The sequence below is a fragment of the Bactrocera latifrons genome, unplaced genomic scaffold, assembly GCF_001853355.1.
Source record: "Bactrocera latifrons isolate USDA-ARS-PBARC rearing strain unplaced genomic scaffold, ASM185335v1 scaffold_350, whole genome shotgun sequence".
Taxonomy (NCBI): Eukaryota; Metazoa; Arthropoda; class Insecta; order Diptera; family Tephritidae; genus Bactrocera; species Bactrocera latifrons.
In genome coordinates this window covers 1,944-19,973 of record NW_017536991.1, presented here as the reverse complement: position 1 = coordinate 19,973, position 18,030 = coordinate 1,944, and the positions used below count along the sequence as shown (strand labels likewise).

Here is an 18,030-nt window from a genome sequence, read left to right as displayed (position 1 = left end):
ATTCACCAGCGAGCCGAAGGTCCTGGCAGCCAGTGCTCCTTTTTTCGTGTAAAAAAATAATTGTATTATTTTGTATTATTTTTTTTTCACATTTATAAATAAATAAAATAATACATATAATGTATGGATTGATGCAGCTGGGTTTTTCGGAAAGGGTAAAGAGTGTGTGTTAACACAATACTGAGACAATTAGTACTCGTTTACACCGTGGGAAATGCTAAACAAAGTGAAAGTCGTAGTTAATTTTTTGAAATGAATAGTTGTGTGGTTCTATGATAAATGAATTCTTCACCCCAAACCCTAAAGAGGCACGTTACCTTTTGTAGCATGCTTCCTTGTAATACTTGAAGACAAACTTAAAATAAACATTCGCAAAGTATAATTTTTTTCTTCGAGAAATTTTCATATTTTAGTCCAAAGGCATTACCTCTTCTCAAATCGGTTATGGTAATATCGGGAGAAGGAGGAAAATTTTGTATAGTATTGATATGTGTGAGTGTTAAAGACATCATAGATGTTGCCAACATATCTCATTTTCTTTAGCATGTTTGATATGACCGGCTTTAATCCTATCAAAAGAGCTGCACTAATTGCAAATGGAAGTGTGAGTGAAGGCCGCGAGGAGTTACTTTATGGAGGTAATCTCTGAGGCACACTATTCACAAAACCTATTCCGTTAACACCGTTGTTTGCACTTATTTTTTAGGAAATGAATAAGATCTTAAAAGTTGAAGACTAAGCCTCGTTAAAATGTATTTTGAAGTGAAGTTCATAGTCGGGGTCGTAATAGGTGGCGTAAAAATTGAACACTACCATAGAACATTCTATAAAATACTAGTATGCATACGTGTATGTATGTAGTAGTGCATGCTCTCTAAAGTTAAGGTTTGTAGAGATCTAAGCTTATGCTCATATTTACTTGCAATAATTACTTAATATTTATTTCTGATAATAACTAACTCACTACGCTACACTTTGCCAACAAATTATACTACTATGGGCAAAAAATAGTAAGACTTTAGTCACATTATTCMAAGCTCTCAATTTATTTTTCAAAATCTATGTCGTCCCTCTAAAAGTAATCAGCCTTGGTCCCAATACACCTGTTTTTCCAATTCTCGAAACAGTTGCTAAAGTTAATTTCCGGAATAGTCTCCTGTACGCGTAGCGCTTCACGTCGCAAGAAATTCGGAGTGTATTACACTTTGATGATCGAAGAAAACAATCAACATAACCTTGATTTTTGTCCTGCTTTGATGTGGTGTTTTCAGCTTCGGCTCACCTTTGCCACAATATTCGGCTATTGATGGTCTGTTTCCGGGTCGTAAGCACTGATCCCAGACTCATCGCCAGTATAATTATACGCTTTATGACATCCTGGTAGTCGGAAAGCATTGTTTCAGAGACACCACTCTGTTTTTCGAAAACTTTCACTGATTTTGGCAACTTTTCTTAGGCCTAAGGATCTTTCCAAATGGTGGCCACTGATCGTTCTGATATGCCAAGGATTTGGCATGAATGCCACCGACAGTCATACCAAATTAAAGAAAATATATTCCAACGAATGCATTTTCCGGCGAAATCTGAGTTAAGAAGTCTTACTATTTTTCCCACCGTAATATACATTCTTACATATACATATATAGTATGTCATACACACTGCAATAAGAATGATTAAATAAAAGACGATAAAAAGTCATTATTTCTCTGGATTTATCAAACATTCTTTCACTTCTTGCACAAACAGTATTCACTCGATAAACGAAACATTAGAGCGTTATCTGCTTACTCTCTTATTTCGAATTCAAGGCGCTCACATTGTTATTGCTTTCACTCGTAAATTTTTTCACAAGAGAGCACAGCGCTTGAAGATAGCGTGCAGAGAAATGGCATTTCGATGACGTCTACTATTTTATCTACTCAGTTCAACAAAAATTATGAAAGTGTATAGCAAATTTTTTTTTTATAGATTTTTTTTTTTCAATTTTGCTTTGATATGTTATGCTCAATCTTCTTGTAATCTAATATTCTTATGAAATATTTTCTCGTTTAAGAGTTTGACGAAATTTATCGCACGATTACCGTTAGTATGAACTGTGGGTGTACATATTATATGTTTTAACTGATTCATTCATGCGAATAATTTACTGTAMAAATTTCAGACTCTTTAAGCAGAATTTTCTGTTATCTTACGAGGTTCTTTTAATAACAGCGTTATTGAACTGTACAAAGGTAAAAGGTGTTCTATTTGTAGGGCATCTTCGAGTGGTTTAGTGGTCCAAAGAAATTATAAACATACAATGTTTGTCCTGAAAGGACGGAGTTCTTTCCGCCGCGACTGTACTTCAGAGTGTGCGCGAACCGACTGGATTCGGCAGATGGCGTTCCTAACTAACGAACTGGAGGACGTCACTAATGAATGAGCAAATCCATAGCGAAAACGATGCTCATTGTCGTTTTTGACATCAAAGGCATCGTTCACTATGAATTTGTTCCCCCTGAACAAACCGGCAACGCAAAGTTTTACGTGGAAGTCCGCAAGAGAGACGAATGGTCAATCGGGTCCGACAACCTATCGCAGCCGATTGGAAGTTGCACCACGACAACGCCCGATTCACACCGCTTTTCTTGTGAACAATTACCTTACCAAGGCCGGCATCCTAACGCTTCCGCAACCACCCTACAGACCAGATGTGGCCTGAAAAGGCCTATGAAAGGTAAGCATTTTGAGACGACAGAGGGGATCCAAGCAGCATACACCTCGGCTCTCAAGGCTTTTCCGGAGAATGCCTTCCGTGACGCCTTCAATGCCTGGAGATCGCCGCAGAAGGGACCTATTTTGAAAGTTTATATAGTATTTTAATGATCGATTCAATAAATTTTTTTAATCGATTCAGTCCTAATACTTTCCTGAAAAACCCTGTATAAAACTGTATGCGTTAGTTTTCTGATATCGGCGATTCCTGCAAATAGGTAACATTTTGGTGAGAAAAAGACATGTACTAATTTCAAACCTATGTCTCAAATAGTGACAGACAAGTTAGTATATACAATTTTTATAGGGTTTCTGACGTTTCAAGGCGTAAATATATTTTGACCGTTACTATTTCGTTGCCTGTGGGTGTACAACTGCACCAATACAAGTAAATTTGAAGTAATATCATATATGCTTAAAGAACTGAATGACTTGACGCCTTTAGGCTTATCAGCTATGTGTGCAAAACAAAGAGCATCAAACCCGATATATATGTGTAGATATGCTGTATATGCATATACATACATACATTTATAAAAAAAAACTTTACATAGTATATGTATATATATATGCGGTTCTGTGCTTTGTGCATGTATTTATCCATAATTATTTTCAGTTTCACCGCCCAGTCGCCAGTAAACACATTAACCGCTATCAGTGCCCATTGCGGATGTTGAGAGGAAACGACTAAATTTGGAAAATTCTTTTACATTATTCTGGAGAAAGTATAACTTTGATAAATTTTTTTTCTTAATTTAACGAAGTAAAAAATGCCTCGACTTCAGTCCGTCAAGCGCATTACTCACTTGCAACTGATTTTCATCTGTTGTCTAATATTTTACTGGATGCACAATGTGAGTGCCGCAATACGTCGCGTACCCGATCGTTCGCGAATACCATGTGAAAATCCTGAACCGCTACCAAATGGATTTTCAGCGCTACGACGTCGCAACATGATGCTGTTACACTATTGCAATTACGGCTTCAAGTTGTTCGGTGATCGGCGTACGACGTGCAACCGTGGCAAATGGGTTGGCAATCGCCCAATATGTGCAAGTTAGTCCAAATTTTGTAGTTGTGTTGTTATTTTTAGCAACAAATAACGAAATGTGTGAATTTCTGGAACAGTTTTGCGCTCGAATCTTTCTTACTTTCGCATCTCAAAACAAGTGACATCATAAAAAAAAAGTATAACTTTCTATTGTTCTAGGCAATGTATGTCATAGTCCAACGAAGAATCCAGAAAATGGCCGAATACAATATGTGGATCAGTATCATATCGGTGTCTACTGTTCGGAGGGCTATGAGCTGGCTGGTAACCGATATGCATATTGCAACGGCACCGATTGGGATCGTCCGCTGGGCTATTGTAGACGTGAGTAAAACAATCGAGCTTTAAATACAACGAAAATTTATTTTCTGAAAGTTGTTCGGCTTTGCACTAAGACGAAAGTGACTTTTGCTGTCCAATACCTCACACTAACAATTCGTCTAGCTTAGTTAGACATTTGAGCCATTAAATGTGTTGGTTGGCGCTTGTGATCCCTAATTTATTAATGGCAATAATATAAGGACCTATCCTACGTGTAGTTTCACAGTTGAATGACTGTGTTGCATTTCGATGCAAGTGGCTTCCGTGTACTCGGCCTTAGTTTAATTTCAACCCGCAACAATATTTTTGACAAGCATCGTATGCATGTATAGTGTGAAGCATAAAAATTATGATGACATCCACACTTTCAAAACCAACTGTTTCTAGATTGTCTTAGTCTTCATCTTGACTATTTAAGTAAATATGCATATCCACACGCATTTTGTTTTATTTTATTTTATTTTTTATTTTTTATTTTATTTAATTTTTTTTTTTTTTTGTAATTTCCATAGGACGCCCCGGCGGAGTGAGTCATGAATGTGATTTTGAGCCAGATGACATGTGCGGTTGGGTTACAGATATAGCCGACGGTTTCCAGTGGAAACGCACTATGGCCACTAATGTGTTCATCTCATTTCACACGGGACCGCGCCACGATCACACTACAATGCAAGCCAGCGGTGGCCACTATATGCTAATGGAAAGTTTTGGTGCCACATCAACGCCAGCCGCCCTCACCTCGCCCATATATGAACGTGCGATAAGCTTGAAGACTGCGTGTTGCTTTCAATTTTACTATTACATGTATGGCGCTGGTGTTGGCAATTTAAGAGTCTACATAAAACCGTTGACGAAAATGCTATCGGAAGTTATTGACGATAAAGAAACGTAAGTAACRTAAGGAATTATAGTATGAGCTCGACTAATTTTAAAGTGAAAGATTCATTATTTCCACAGTGACCTAAATTTATAGTATACTGAGTTCATGCGGTTTGCGAAAGATGGCGTAACTTAATTAACTTSTTATTATTCCAATATAATGAGAGTATAAATAACGATAATTTTTTCATTAAAATTTCTCGAACTTTATGCATGAGCATGTGGTTTTTTGGGAAGTTCTTCTTCATTACTTTAATACGAGAGAATCMTCAGTTGAAAGTTATCCTATTTAGGCGAAAGTCTATGGTGCACGTGCTCGAGCAGAAATATTTAAAAGCAGCCAGAAAATTGATTACCATAAGAATTCTATGATATCCTGAGAGACGAGTTTGCAAGTCAGAATTGCTGCTTTAATATTCAAAAAAGAAGTCCATTTTGCAAGAGATTGTAACTGATGATGAAAAACGGATCAATTACGTCAGCACTAAACGTAAAAAAATGTATGTGAAGCCTGGCCACAAAGCCAAATTAACAGCGAGTTCTCTGTATTTGGTGCAATCAGAAAAGCAGGTTTTATTATGAGCTTCCRTAACCGTGACCCCTCGGAAAAAAGATGTTTCCCCATTGGCAGGATAACTCTTTACAGGTTCATCTAAAGTGAAAAAAACGTTTTGTAGTTAAAACCTTAACTAAGAACTGGGACGAATGAAAAAAAAACTGAAAATTGTATATTTGACAGACATTTTTACAAAAAAATTAAAATTTCATTGAAAATTTCGCGACATTTTTTTTTCAAAAAGATGATGTAAAGATGTAATCGAAATAAAAACCCTTCGTTTAAGTCTTTGAGAATTGTTACACAAAGACCTGTGTAAAATTTCGTGAAGAGCGGTGGAGTAGTTCYCGAGAAATCTTGCCAACAGGCGTTTAAAGACGGCGAACTTATAAAAGCTAGTCCCGAGCGCAGAAGTTCTCAAGACTGTATCTCCGAAACTATTACTCGGAGCAACTTGAAATTTAGAACCATATTCTAGAGCTGTTGTAGAATTTAATAAGTCAATAAAAATCGAATTTTGAAACCCTTAAAACTATGTAACCCCTTAAAAAAGCTCACAGTATAATGGCAGTAAGTAATGCGGAGTAATAAGAAATGCAAATTGTGATAAAAAATATATATATAGTATATAGTAGCAAATTGTGATAAAAAATATATATATAGTATATAGTATATTAAAAGCTTCCCAGTCTTAGACCAAGCAATGAATTTATAATTTTGCTACGTTCATAGGCTAAAAAGTATAGTGTGTATATTATTATTTATGTTTCTTCTATACAGCTATTTAAAATTCACCAAGTCTGGCAATCAGAATAATAACTGGAACGAGGCGCACTTTAGTATCGACGAACAGGAAGACGATTTTCAAATAGTATTCGTCGCGGATGGCGCTAAGAATCACTTAAGCGACATAGCTATAGACGATGTGAAAATAATGTTTGGTACCGAGTGTAAAGCTTTGGATAATCATGATGATGAACCCGACGACTCCGCCGAGTATGAGCCCACCACCACAGGTCGGCCGACTACCTTTTGCCAAATTTCATTCACTTCAAAAATATTTTATTAATATTTTTATGGTTTTAGAACAATCACTGTATGACACTTTGTCGTGCGTGTCACGTTGCGGCACTGAGACGAATAGCGGTATAATGCATAATGCTACACATTTAATAGGTCTTTGCAGTTGTCACGATAGTTGTATAGCGGACGATGATTGCTGTCCGGACTATACGAAAGTGTGTCTCGGTAAGTCTCAAGACAAAAATAAAATATTTAAGAAACAGAAATAATAAATACACGTATTTTGGTTCACATTAGATGCGCCACCGAAGTCGTCCACGGTAAATATACCGGAGACTACAACAACTACGGTTATAAGTGATACGAAATCGACAACAACAACGTTAAAAGAAATTATAATCACAAAACCAACAACCACCTCAAGCACAACGGCAACAACGACAACAACGACGACAACAACAACCAAGAAACCGACTACAACAACGAAAAAACCCACAACAACAACTACAAGCACCACAACATTGCCTCCGACTACATCAACCACACGTAAGCCGATAWCAATAGCAAAAAACACAACCACAACCACAACAACAACCACGACATTTAAGCCGACAACAACAAGCACTCGCAAGCCCATAAYAACCTCATCCACAACACCGAAACCAAAGCCTACAACTACTAAACGCGCAACACCCTCAACAACAACAACAACAACGACAACTACAACTACAATTCGTACAATTCCAACAAYAATAACGTCGTCTACGAAACGTTCCACTACGTCAACCACAGCTTTACCTGCTACTCAGCCTTATACACTCCACACACAACCTATTTTAAGCGTGACCACTGTTGCAAGTATTAACCGCAAAACTGCCGCAGGCGAGACCAAGAAATTACCAACAAGTGAGTACCACTTAATACTTCTTAATAATTCCAAAGAGCTTAAATTCTAAATCACGACAACACATTTTTTAAATCATCACTAATTTATCATTACTTAATTTGAACTGATTTTGAGGTTAGAAATTTATAAACTATGCTTATAAAGCGAGAAGATCGTTCAACTTGTACTATAATCTTAAACTTTCCTTGTTTAATAACGGGTCCGCAAATATTTTTCTGTACTTAAAATAATTAACTCTGTTAAACCCTCGATGAGTTGTACGCCTGGTRTGGTAGTCCTATGTAGGATTTCGCMTATTTCTGAAACTTCTTTTTTGTTTCATTTAGATCAAAAGCTCGGTCAAATAAATGATTACAGTGTGGATGCAATTACTTCAATCTTAAAATTAATATTAGAGTAGTTAGATGAGATAATGGTATTGGCCTTAAAAGGTAGAAAATGTGCTTGGAACGGYGTACTCGTAAATTATTAATTATCCAAAATAAACTTTGGAGCATCACAGTTCAAGGCTTCGTCTGTCTAAGTATCGTGATCCGAATGGTATTCAGAAAGCGAAAATGTCGATTTATTTCTCCAAACAGTCTCTCTTTAAATACACTAGATTGAGAAAGCCTCCAACTTCTTATTCAGTCCAAAAAAAATCGCTTTCTACATAGTAGGCTTCCACAGTGACAAAAACCTCCATATTAGACTAAAATTTCTGCCCGGTGAGTAACTTTTTCAATTTTGGAAACAAAAGAGAACCTAAACTGTAGAATACAATACATACTACATAACTTCGATCATGGATTCCACTTTTTTCTTTAGGAAATTAATCTATTTTTTCTGCAATTCACCAGTAAGCCTTCTGTACTTTTCGCCCTACTGTAGGTAGTGGATTTAAAACAAACTTTCCGAAAACTATCAAAATTATCTTTTCAGCCCCTTCTTCTGATCAGCTTCGACTGTAAAGTCCATTGTTTCGATTCATATTTGGTCTCTGGTGTGTGCCAATGGATCCATGTTTCCCCGAAGTGCCTAATATTCCATGCATATGCAATCCAMTTGGTCTTTTGAGGCTAAGTACTTGTCAAAGCAAAGCAGTAGTTTGCTTTTCATTGGTAGGGTTTTTTACGTGACGAGCGCCAAACTAGGAGCACAACTCTAAGGAGGGGATGTTTCGCCTTCAAACGGATATTTTTTGKCTACCCAGCCAAAGACTGAGACYGGAARTMGTGTGYTRTTTGAGCWATAGTRAAAGAATCGTATCTGGTATGAATAGCGCTCAGAGAACTTTCYTCACTTGCGTGAGCGTCTACAAATGGCTCCATATTCCTACGTCAATAAAGAAGAAGAAACTTTTCAAAACRCCAGCATACAGTAAGCTCACTGAAGTCTAACAAGCAATCTTGGGGCTTTCTTTCTAGTAATGTTTAGTAGTTTTCGGTGTCCTTTTGTTCCTCTTTGCTTCGAGTTTARAAATGAAATATTTATTAAAGAAAAATTTAGGCTTTCATTTCTTTCCATAATCATTCACACAAAAGTACATTSAGCTTTCAATACATCCTCATTCAGAAAACAAATCGAGCCTTCCAGGCAATAAGCCAATATTTTCAGCACTTCTCTCAATCATTTCGAATTCTTGCAGAAAACCAAACGCAAACCAAAGCCAACACACACACTTGGGAATGGCATCCGAAGCCAGAGTCAAACCCGCGAGAAACTTTGGTGCTACTATTTATATTTGGCATGCTGCTTATAGCTATTGCTACCGCAGTAGTATATCGGCAAAAAGATGCAATCAAAGCCATTTGGTTACGAAAGAATGAAAACGAGAGTGGCGCAGAAGAYAGTAACTCGATAATGGCAAATTTTGCAACCGACGACACCCCTCGCAATGGCGGCAATACAGCGGGTGGAAGTACAGCCGGAAATCATATAAAACTGTCATTTCGCGGCTTAAAGAAGGGCAAGTCTGATAAACGTGGACGCTCAGATGAAGAACCATTGTTTAGCGAAAATCAAAGTGACGGCATACCGCTTCTCTGAGCAAACGTGGTATGCGAAGAGAAGGCCGTTCCACGCACAGCTAACCGCAACTGAGTAGTTTTTGTAAAATTGTTCCATAATAATCTAACTAAAGCAGCATACATTTCTCGAAACTCATACGAATTTTCTCAGCGCAAACAAAAAGCTAAAGCTAAAAATATTAGTTTTAGTATATTATTTTATTTTTTCTTTCAGATACAAAAGTTAATACTTGTTTATTTCAACGATAGTTTAAATAAATAAAATGTTTTAAAAGTTGAAAGTAAAGTGCTTTAAATTTTTTTTTTAGATATTTGACCGAGCTTTTCTTTTCGTCCAATAGCAGATTGTATCGGATATAAGATTATATATTGACGGTCTCCAAGGCTTTCTGTTCGTGTTAGGTTTTAATTTAACGAATGCCTATCCACCTGCAGGTATTTTTTGTATTGGTTATAAACGTAGTCCTTCCTAAAGGTTCCGAACAAATGAGTTAATGCCTTTCATTCCCGTTGAAACTATTTGTTAACCAATTATGTGCATAAACATACTAAAATAATAGGTTGTCTTGCGGTATTTTCATTGAATTTTCAATTGTTTATAAAATTTTTTTTTGACGACTCATGCCCAGCTCTTGACCGATGCTACGGCTGCTACTATGCCGGTCTCTTTTGACCAATTCAGCGATGAAAACGTTGAAACCATCGTTGTGCGGTGGAAATGGAAACTGTATCGGGTCCATAAACTGCACAAATTTTATTGGCGGCTTGAGATGCATTTTTGCCTTTATCGTGGTAGTACTGTAAAATATGCCGTATTTTCTCTTTATTTTGTTCCAGGTTTGCGACGCTATAACTCACGAATGACTTAAACGACACAACAATCAATCAAACACGTGTTAGCGCGTGAAATGAGATATAGCATGACCCGATGCGACGAATAAAACTAGCGAAATACCGCAAGACTTTTTTGACAACCTAATATATATTGGGTAGTCGAAAGAGTTTTTCGTATTTTGTCAATAGATGTTAAAGTCGTATACATATCTCCAGTGCTAGCAATCGCATTGTGTCATACTATATAGTGTTGAAAAGGTGAGATTTTAAGCTCCTTGCTGAGCGTTTGGTGGGATTGGAGAGCAATCATCCACTATTAGCTGGTTCAGCTTAGTCGAACGATTAATTTTACATTTTACTGTCAACAACTGATGATATTGAAGCAAGAAATCGACAAAACGGCCAGAACTGATCAACAGAAGAGACTTCGTATTTTTTTTACACTGATGGAATAATGTCTTTAGCGGAAAAATTTCAAAAAGTGGTCGACCAAAATGGTACATATCTGCTTCATTAAAGTTCATTATAAATAAAAAATAATAATAATAATAAGTTGACGTTTGATTAGATATACGAAAAGACTTTTTGGACTACTCTATATATAATATATACATATGTATGTAGATACAAATATTGTCGAATAAGATAGTGACTGAGATTATTATTTCGGTCATGGATACTGAGGAAATTTTATTAATTGAGTTGTCATGGTGAAATAGCAATATTCTTTGATGAAATGAGCAATTTTTTTTCTGCAATTCGGCGACTAATGGACACATTAATTCGTCAATGCAAGTCCTGTGAAGTTTCAACTATCCTTAAGGTTGGTAACATAATATCCTACTCTTGTGAAAACTATGGTTTCCGGCAGAGAGTAGAGTTTTTCCCTTCTTCTGATCAGCTATACCTCTGAAGTCTATTGTTTCGACTGTTTTTCGATCTTTCGTGTTTACAAGTAGTAGGACCACATTTTTATGTTGAATACAACCCAATAGGTCCTGTAGTAGTCCAAAATATCTTGTTTATATATAAATAAACGGTAACAAGAGAGTTTGAATTTCTCTGGGTATCCCTCTACTCTAACCTAACTCCATTAGATAAAAAAAAAAATTAAATAATAAAAATAAAAATAAAAATATTACAAAAAAATTATTTTGCTCGCTCATATTCAATGAAAAAGGAATACTCTTACTTTCTAATTATTTTCAATAATCTTCATTGTCATTTTGACATTTCACCCAGCCGCTTTCTCTACACATCTGTGCATATGTGTGCGCGGAATCGAAAATAATCCCTTATTGTATGAAATTCTCAAAATACCAAAATACGTTGGCAAGCGTAAATAATCGAATCATTACGTCGTTGATGCGCTAAATGAGGAACAAAGTGTCAGTTTCCACCCTCCCCGGGGGGTAAATTCGAGCCATGCACGCCTTCTTAGCATAAACTGGTGGTTGACTTCGCAGCCAAAAATTTAGCTTCGGGCATTGACAGGTTTTTGTTATTTTTTCTGTGCAGGAAATCTTGTCGCGTGCAGGCGAAGCCCTTATAATGTGTCGTATATTGAAATTTTTGCAACCCTCTGTTGCAAACTCTGTGACATTTCGTTGAACGTCTGGCCGGCGGCGCAACGCCCGAAGGGACTGGTTGATAACGGCTTTGTGTGTGTCCATTGGTGGGCTGGTCGGTTGACTGGTTGTTTTAACTTGGGATTATCGGTTTTGATTTAATGGTTGGGTTGCTTTTCTTTTTTTGCTTCTAATCTATCAGCTAAGGGGTGCATTGAGATTTGCCTCGTATGTCTTTTGGAAATACTTATTAGATTTCTTAATATCGTTTTAAGCGTTTTATGACATTTGACTTGCGGGTATTTAAGGGCATTATGCTTGTCGAATAGTTATTAATGGAAAGTCGATAGTTTGAAGGTATTTGTAACTATGAATTTGAAATGCGACCGTGGGACATATTTAATAGAATTTGCTTCACAGTTCATGTGACTCGCATGCCTAACCAATTCAAAAAATTCAGATGTGTGCAGTAGACAACAACCACCGTATATTATATAGAAACACAAGGAATTTGTTTTAAAGAATCACAAGTTCAAACAACTTGAAGTTAATTTCGTCCACTGAATTCGATATCTCTGAATTTCGTTAATCCTAATTTTTTAGTCTATCACTATTTGAACAGGTGGACATCCATATTTTTCTCAGTTCACCAGATTTTTCTTTGCAGAAAAACAAACACCTGCTTTTTATAGAGAAAAAATTCACACTCCTTTGTTCTCGGCTTGTACACCTACTTCAAATAACCTAATCTACAATTTAGTGCTAGTATGGAGTCATTTAAAAATCTGATTAATAGATTTATCATGTTCACAAAATAATGTGCTGAAAAGTAAGGGTTAGACTCTTTAACAGCCCTCTAGAGCAGATTCTTTCTTTGGTAGTTATCAGATCTCGTTCCGAGGTTTGTTTGAGATTCCAAAGAATGAAATGAGAATGAAAGAGTAAAACGGTGATATTAAAAATATTCATCGACACTGAAAATTTCTTAACCCTGTCAACATTTGTTCGTAGGCACCAAGTTTCAGCTAAGTACAGGTATGACTAGTTTGTTCTTTATGGACCGAAATCTATTACTGCAGGTAGATTATATCAGCCTCTCTCTAGCTTATTACGTAGACTATAATAATGGTTTCTCGTCAGCATATAGAGACTGAAGACACGACAATACAATGAAACTTTCAGTATACGTACCATTCGTAGTGCGTTCTCGGTAATTCTCAAACTAACAGACATATTGTAACTAAAATTTATGTATATGAGAAGAAGGTATTTGGTTATCATACCCAACTCAAAATGGGACCATTCGAGGGTCTAAGTAATATTTAAGATATTTTGAAAACAAATTTTAAAATATAAATAGTTAGTTTATCCAGTGTTAGCAAAATATACGTAGGGTGATCCATTTAAAGGTTCCCTACATTTTAAATAAAAACATAGAAACTTCAAATTTAATGGGGAACGTCTATTATCATTCGAGAGATATTCTTTCGGATTTATTTTGTGAAGATTATTTCTCAAAATCTTTGCTATGGCTACTTCTCAGATGGTCCATCCGTTGAGTGCAATTTTCGATGACTCATTCGAGAATTTCTGAATCGAAGCGGAATTGTCTGCATAGACTTTAGACTTTACATATTCTTATATATATTATATATATACTTTACATGGTCAATCAATCGGGCCAAAACGTGAAATTATCTGCTCACTACAAACTTCTCTCAATAAATCCATTGATTGATGTGATGTGATGGCAAGTGGTGTCATCTTATTGAAATCTAATGGAGCCGAGATCACAAGCTTCAATTTCAGGCATCAAATAGTCGGTTACGTCCAGCATCATCATTTGTTTTGTCTGGATGAAATGGCAGCTCTGGAATCTATTTAAGTTGCTCTTTGACCCGAATGCGGCAATTTTGCTTGTTCCCATACCAGAGCCAGAAATGGGTCTTATCGTTTAACAAAATTTGGTTGGAAAAGGTCAGATTTTCTTGGTCGAGCAGTTTCTGTTCTTGCACAGGCTGTATTTTGTACGCTTTTAATTTAAGATCTCGACGCAAAATACGCCAAGTCGTTCCATACGTCGGTACGACTTGCTGTAATTGACGCCGAATCGACTCTCCACGGTCTTCATGTGTGCTCTCAGTTACGACTGCTATATTTTTTTCTCTGTGTGCTGGACGTGACCTTTTCGGTCGAATATTATCCAATAATAAATGCTGGATTTCGAGATGGGTGATGGTGTTGCGAATACTACGCTCAGTAGGCCGATTATGTTGAGTATAAGTTGAGAGGCGCTCGCAAAACACATTCTTTACAGAACGTAAGTATTCGTAAAAAAATTGAATGATTTGTAAGCATTGTTCAGGCATGAGTCATTCAATGATAGAATGCATGATAGAATGATAACTTGACACGACCCATGCGGTATCCGTCAAAACAGGCTATTGAAAAAAGTACCTCTATTTGGCTCACCCGTTGTATAAGTATTTAGCCAAGAAGAAAGTGCTGACCAGTTTCCACCTCATCATCTTTCGGATAATTTCAACAGAATGGGTTTCGAAATTGTTTTTGCTAAACTTATGAGTTCCAATTGGACAATAACTGCACAAAATTCAATTTACTAGAGCCTTCCAAAATTTTGGATCTTAACAAAAAGTTATAGTTCTGACGATTCGATTTAGTTATACTTTAATTCATTTATTTTTGCTCAAAAAACTAGTTTCCGCAAGCTTACTCATATTTGCATACATAAATAAATTCTGAACTAATCTCGACAATCCAATATGGGACACGCATTTCTCACATACTCTTGTACGAGCTTTTTCAAACTACAGTTCGATAGTCCACTTTCACTACAACATTTTGGGCGCGGTCGCATCTTACACAGAGCATAACCTTCCGAATAGCACGGATAATCATTCATAAAATATATATTATTAACGGGCCAAAGGTGTACGCAATCTTCTCTTTTTTGACTATCATCTGGTTGACCGCGTGCCCATTTGGCGTAGGGCATTGCACGTCCATTGTAGTGTGACATAAATTTACCCTCCACAGCCAAATCGGTGATACCAAGCCAGAAATATTTCCAAAGATTTCCATTTGTCGTTACGTGAAAAGATAGTGCGTCCATTTCAGCCTCGGACTCGATTACGGCCAAATCACTGCCAAAAGTGCGACAAAAAAGACCAGCTTCGAACCAATTCATCTGTATTGGTAAGAATGGTGTCTTAATAATAATTCAATAGTTTAAGAATCTCAAGTGCGAGCAAAAATCACCTTGACGGCTGCATTTATTAAATAATATTTACTACCGATCGGTATGAAGGGATGCGTGTCCGTCGAGCAGTCTGCAAAACGATATATAGTATAACTGTATTTCAGTTGATAAATGCGGATTTATTTGTCTGAAGACTCACCCGCACTTGGCGCACTTGTATTGGCGGTATTGCAGAGAACACCAGTGAAACAAAAAATCAAAATATATTGTGCAAGCGCCATTGTGACCCTGATTTCCATGCGAATGCGAAATAAGTGTATGCGATATGCAGTGAACCAGTGAAGGATATACAGTGAACCCGTGAACGACTGCGAATGAATTAAAATGGACCAGGCCTGTATTTTATATCGCGAGAGGTACACTTGTCAACCAAACACAATAAGAAATATTTGCTCTGCTAAAGTTAATTAATTTTGAAAGCCAGTGAACAGCATTGATAAAGCGTCCACCGAGACCTTCAACAATCTCCCTCCTAAGGGACACCACCGCTATTTAGTATACCAATAGCGAATTGCTAAAAACCCTAGAAATCAAGTAGGGTTGATCCCCCTGGATATTGTAGCAGCAAATAATATGACTTATCCAGACCTGCTTGGGGTATATCAAAAATTCCCTGAAACGACTATCCAATTACATCGCTCTCTTGTTTAACAACGTCGAAATAGATAGTACCTTTATGCCCATCAGACATTTTCAATGACACTGCCTAAATTCTCCACCTAATCGTTTTGGGATCATCTTTTACAAAAGTATTTTATTATCTGGTTCAAAACAACTAGAATAAAAGTGTATACGGTTTTAATATATTGGCAATCTAAAATATATATTTTTTGTTTTTGGATAAATTAACTTTAAAGTCTGATAAATTATGTATTTCAGTGTAATATAGCATGCACTTTAAAATATTTTTTTTTTAGCTTGGAATTCTTACTGATAAGTATTTGGCTTAAGTTATGACAATGGCTGCAGTGTTTATAAAATATTTGTATGTATATCTTTTATATATTGGAATAGTCATCAACACTGAGTGAGAGTTTTTTTTTTAATGTTTTTTTTTATAAATGTGGTGTGGCTTCTTAACTCTACCTTCTATGTGAATGCGGAGCTCTATATAGGAAAAGAGTATATAAAAACCGTCTGTCGTTTGTTGGCGTAGCCTCGAAGGATATACAGTTAAAACTTTTCGTACTGATGGATAGAGTGAAGAGACTTTAGTCCCGATGGTATAACAATGGGCCTCCTATAGGCTTAAGAGCTTTTCTCAGACAGCCACTCTACCTATCTGCCTTTACATAACTAGTTCAGTTGTGTGAGTTATGACGAGGAGAGTTTTCGAGAATTCTGGTTGTTTGTAAGTCCGTCGGTTTGCCTTAATGTCCGTTCGTTTATCCATCTGCCTATTTGTGTAAGCCATAACTTGAGTAGAAATCGAGGCATGAACTGGTTGGTGTAGGTAATGGCAACACCCATAAACTTTACACAAATGGTGTAAAATAGGGTCAATACTTCACTTAGTCTACATATGCCTCATTTTAGCAAAACATAGTTAGACTTTGTTCATAATTTTAGTATTATTTTTTTATTTTTCAAAATCTATGTCGTCATTCTCAAAGTCGTCCCCCGTAGCCACAATACACTTGTGCCAACCTTTTTTCCAATCCTCGAAGCAGTTTTTAAATCGATTTCCGGCATAGCCTTCAATGCGCGTAGCGATTTACGTTTAATGGACTTCACTTGACTCAAAACGGTTTGCTCGGATCGGTCGCTTGAATTTGTTGAATAGCCATAACTCATACGGAACTAAATCAAGTGAACACGGTGGGTGCTACTATATCGATTGAAAATTGGGCCAAATACTCACGAAGAATCAATGTAGTATGCTGCGTTGCATTATCGTGGTATAAAAATCAAGAGCTCTCGGCCCATAATTCCGACCTTTTTTTTACCAATAGCTTCGCGCATGCTACGTATAAAACTCAAATAATATTCCTTGTTGACAGTTTGGTCGGTCGAGAGGAATTTGGAGTGCATTACACCTCATCGAAGAAAACTGTCAAAATGTTTTCGGCTCACCTTTGGCATGATATTCGGCTGTTTGGTCGGCTGATTTCGGCTCGTAAGCTTAGATCCAAGACTCATTGTCAGTATCTCATACGTTGTATGACATCGCTGTTTTTCCAAAAGTTTTGAGTGATTTTGAAACCGATCGTGCTTTCACATTTCTTAGCTCCCAATTAATCTTTCAAAATTGTTTTCACTGATTCTTCCGTTACTTCAATGATGCCCGTAAGATCTTTGTCTCTTAAGCACCAATTCCTTTATTTTATTGACATGTTTATTATCAGTTAATGTTGATGGCCGTCCTGGACGTGAGTCGTCGTCAACGCGTTTTCTACCCTCTTTAAGTAGTTTGTTGCAAAAACACTTGCTCGCGACAAACAATTGTCACCGAAGGCATTTTCCAACATTCTGAACGTTTCGATACAAGAAATTTTATTCCGCACACAAAATTAAATCGAACTTCTTTGTTGAATAATTTCACTCAACGTAAAAGACACCGAACGCAATTGTTCAGAAGACATGATTATACTAAAAACTAAAGATTATTTTCATGTTGGCATTTGGCACAGATGTCACTGAGAGTCATACACTGAGAGTCATACAAATATATAGAAAAACAATAATTTGAAAAATATTTTTTCATGCAAATTTTAAATTTAAAAGTCTTACTAAGTATTTTCTGCTCACATGTAAATATAACAAAATCATAAACGTCTATTGAAATGTTAGGAAAAAAACTACACATTATCACTTCTTTTGGTAATGCGAAAATATTTTGGTTTTTTT

General features: G+C 36.6%; 2 protein-coding genes across 2 annotated transcripts; one reads left to right on the top strand and one right to left on the bottom strand.

The window, feature by feature from the left end:
* The first annotated feature begins 3,395 nt into the window (after nt 1-3,395).
* On the top strand, nt 3,396-9,787 carry LOC108971688 (serine-rich adhesin for platelets-like). The gene is made up of 7 exons (XM_018937933.1): nt 3,396-3,811; nt 3,966-4,130; nt 4,640-5,015; nt 6,343-6,578; nt 6,649-6,810; nt 6,883-7,491; nt 9,120-9,787. The coding sequence occupies exons 1-7, from the start codon at nt 3,526-3,528 to the stop codon at nt 9,518-9,520; spliced, it is 2,235 nt and encodes a 744-aa protein (XP_018793478.1). The 5' UTR covers nt 3,396-3,525; the 3' UTR covers nt 9,521-9,787.
* A 4,787-nt stretch (nt 9,788-14,574) lies between these two features.
* Nucleotides 14,575-15,478, bottom strand: LOC108971685 (C-type lectin 37Db-like). The gene is made up of 3 exons (XM_018937931.1): nt 15,323-15,478; nt 15,183-15,253; nt 14,575-15,111 (listed from the first exon to the last, which is right to left on the bottom strand). Exons 1-3 carry the CDS (start codon nt 15,420-15,422, stop codon nt 14,668-14,670), a joined length of 615 nt encoding a protein of 204 aa, XP_018793476.1. The 5' UTR covers nt 15,423-15,478; the 3' UTR covers nt 14,575-14,667.
* Nucleotides 15,479-18,030: the final 2,552 nt, after the last annotated feature.

Coding starts and splice junctions, on each gene's coding strand:
- LOC108971685 (XM_018937931.1), bottom strand. CDS start 15,422: ATGGAAATCAGGGTCACAATGGCGCTTGCACAATATATTTTGATTTTT. Junction 15,254..15,322: donor TACAAGTGCGCCAAGTGCGG/GTGAGTCTTCAG, acceptor ATCGTTTTGCAG/ACTGCTCGACGGACACGCAT. Junction 15,112..15,182: donor TAATAAATGCAGCCGTCAAG/GTGATTTTTGCT, acceptor TTACCAATACAG/ATGAATTGGTTCGAAGCTGG.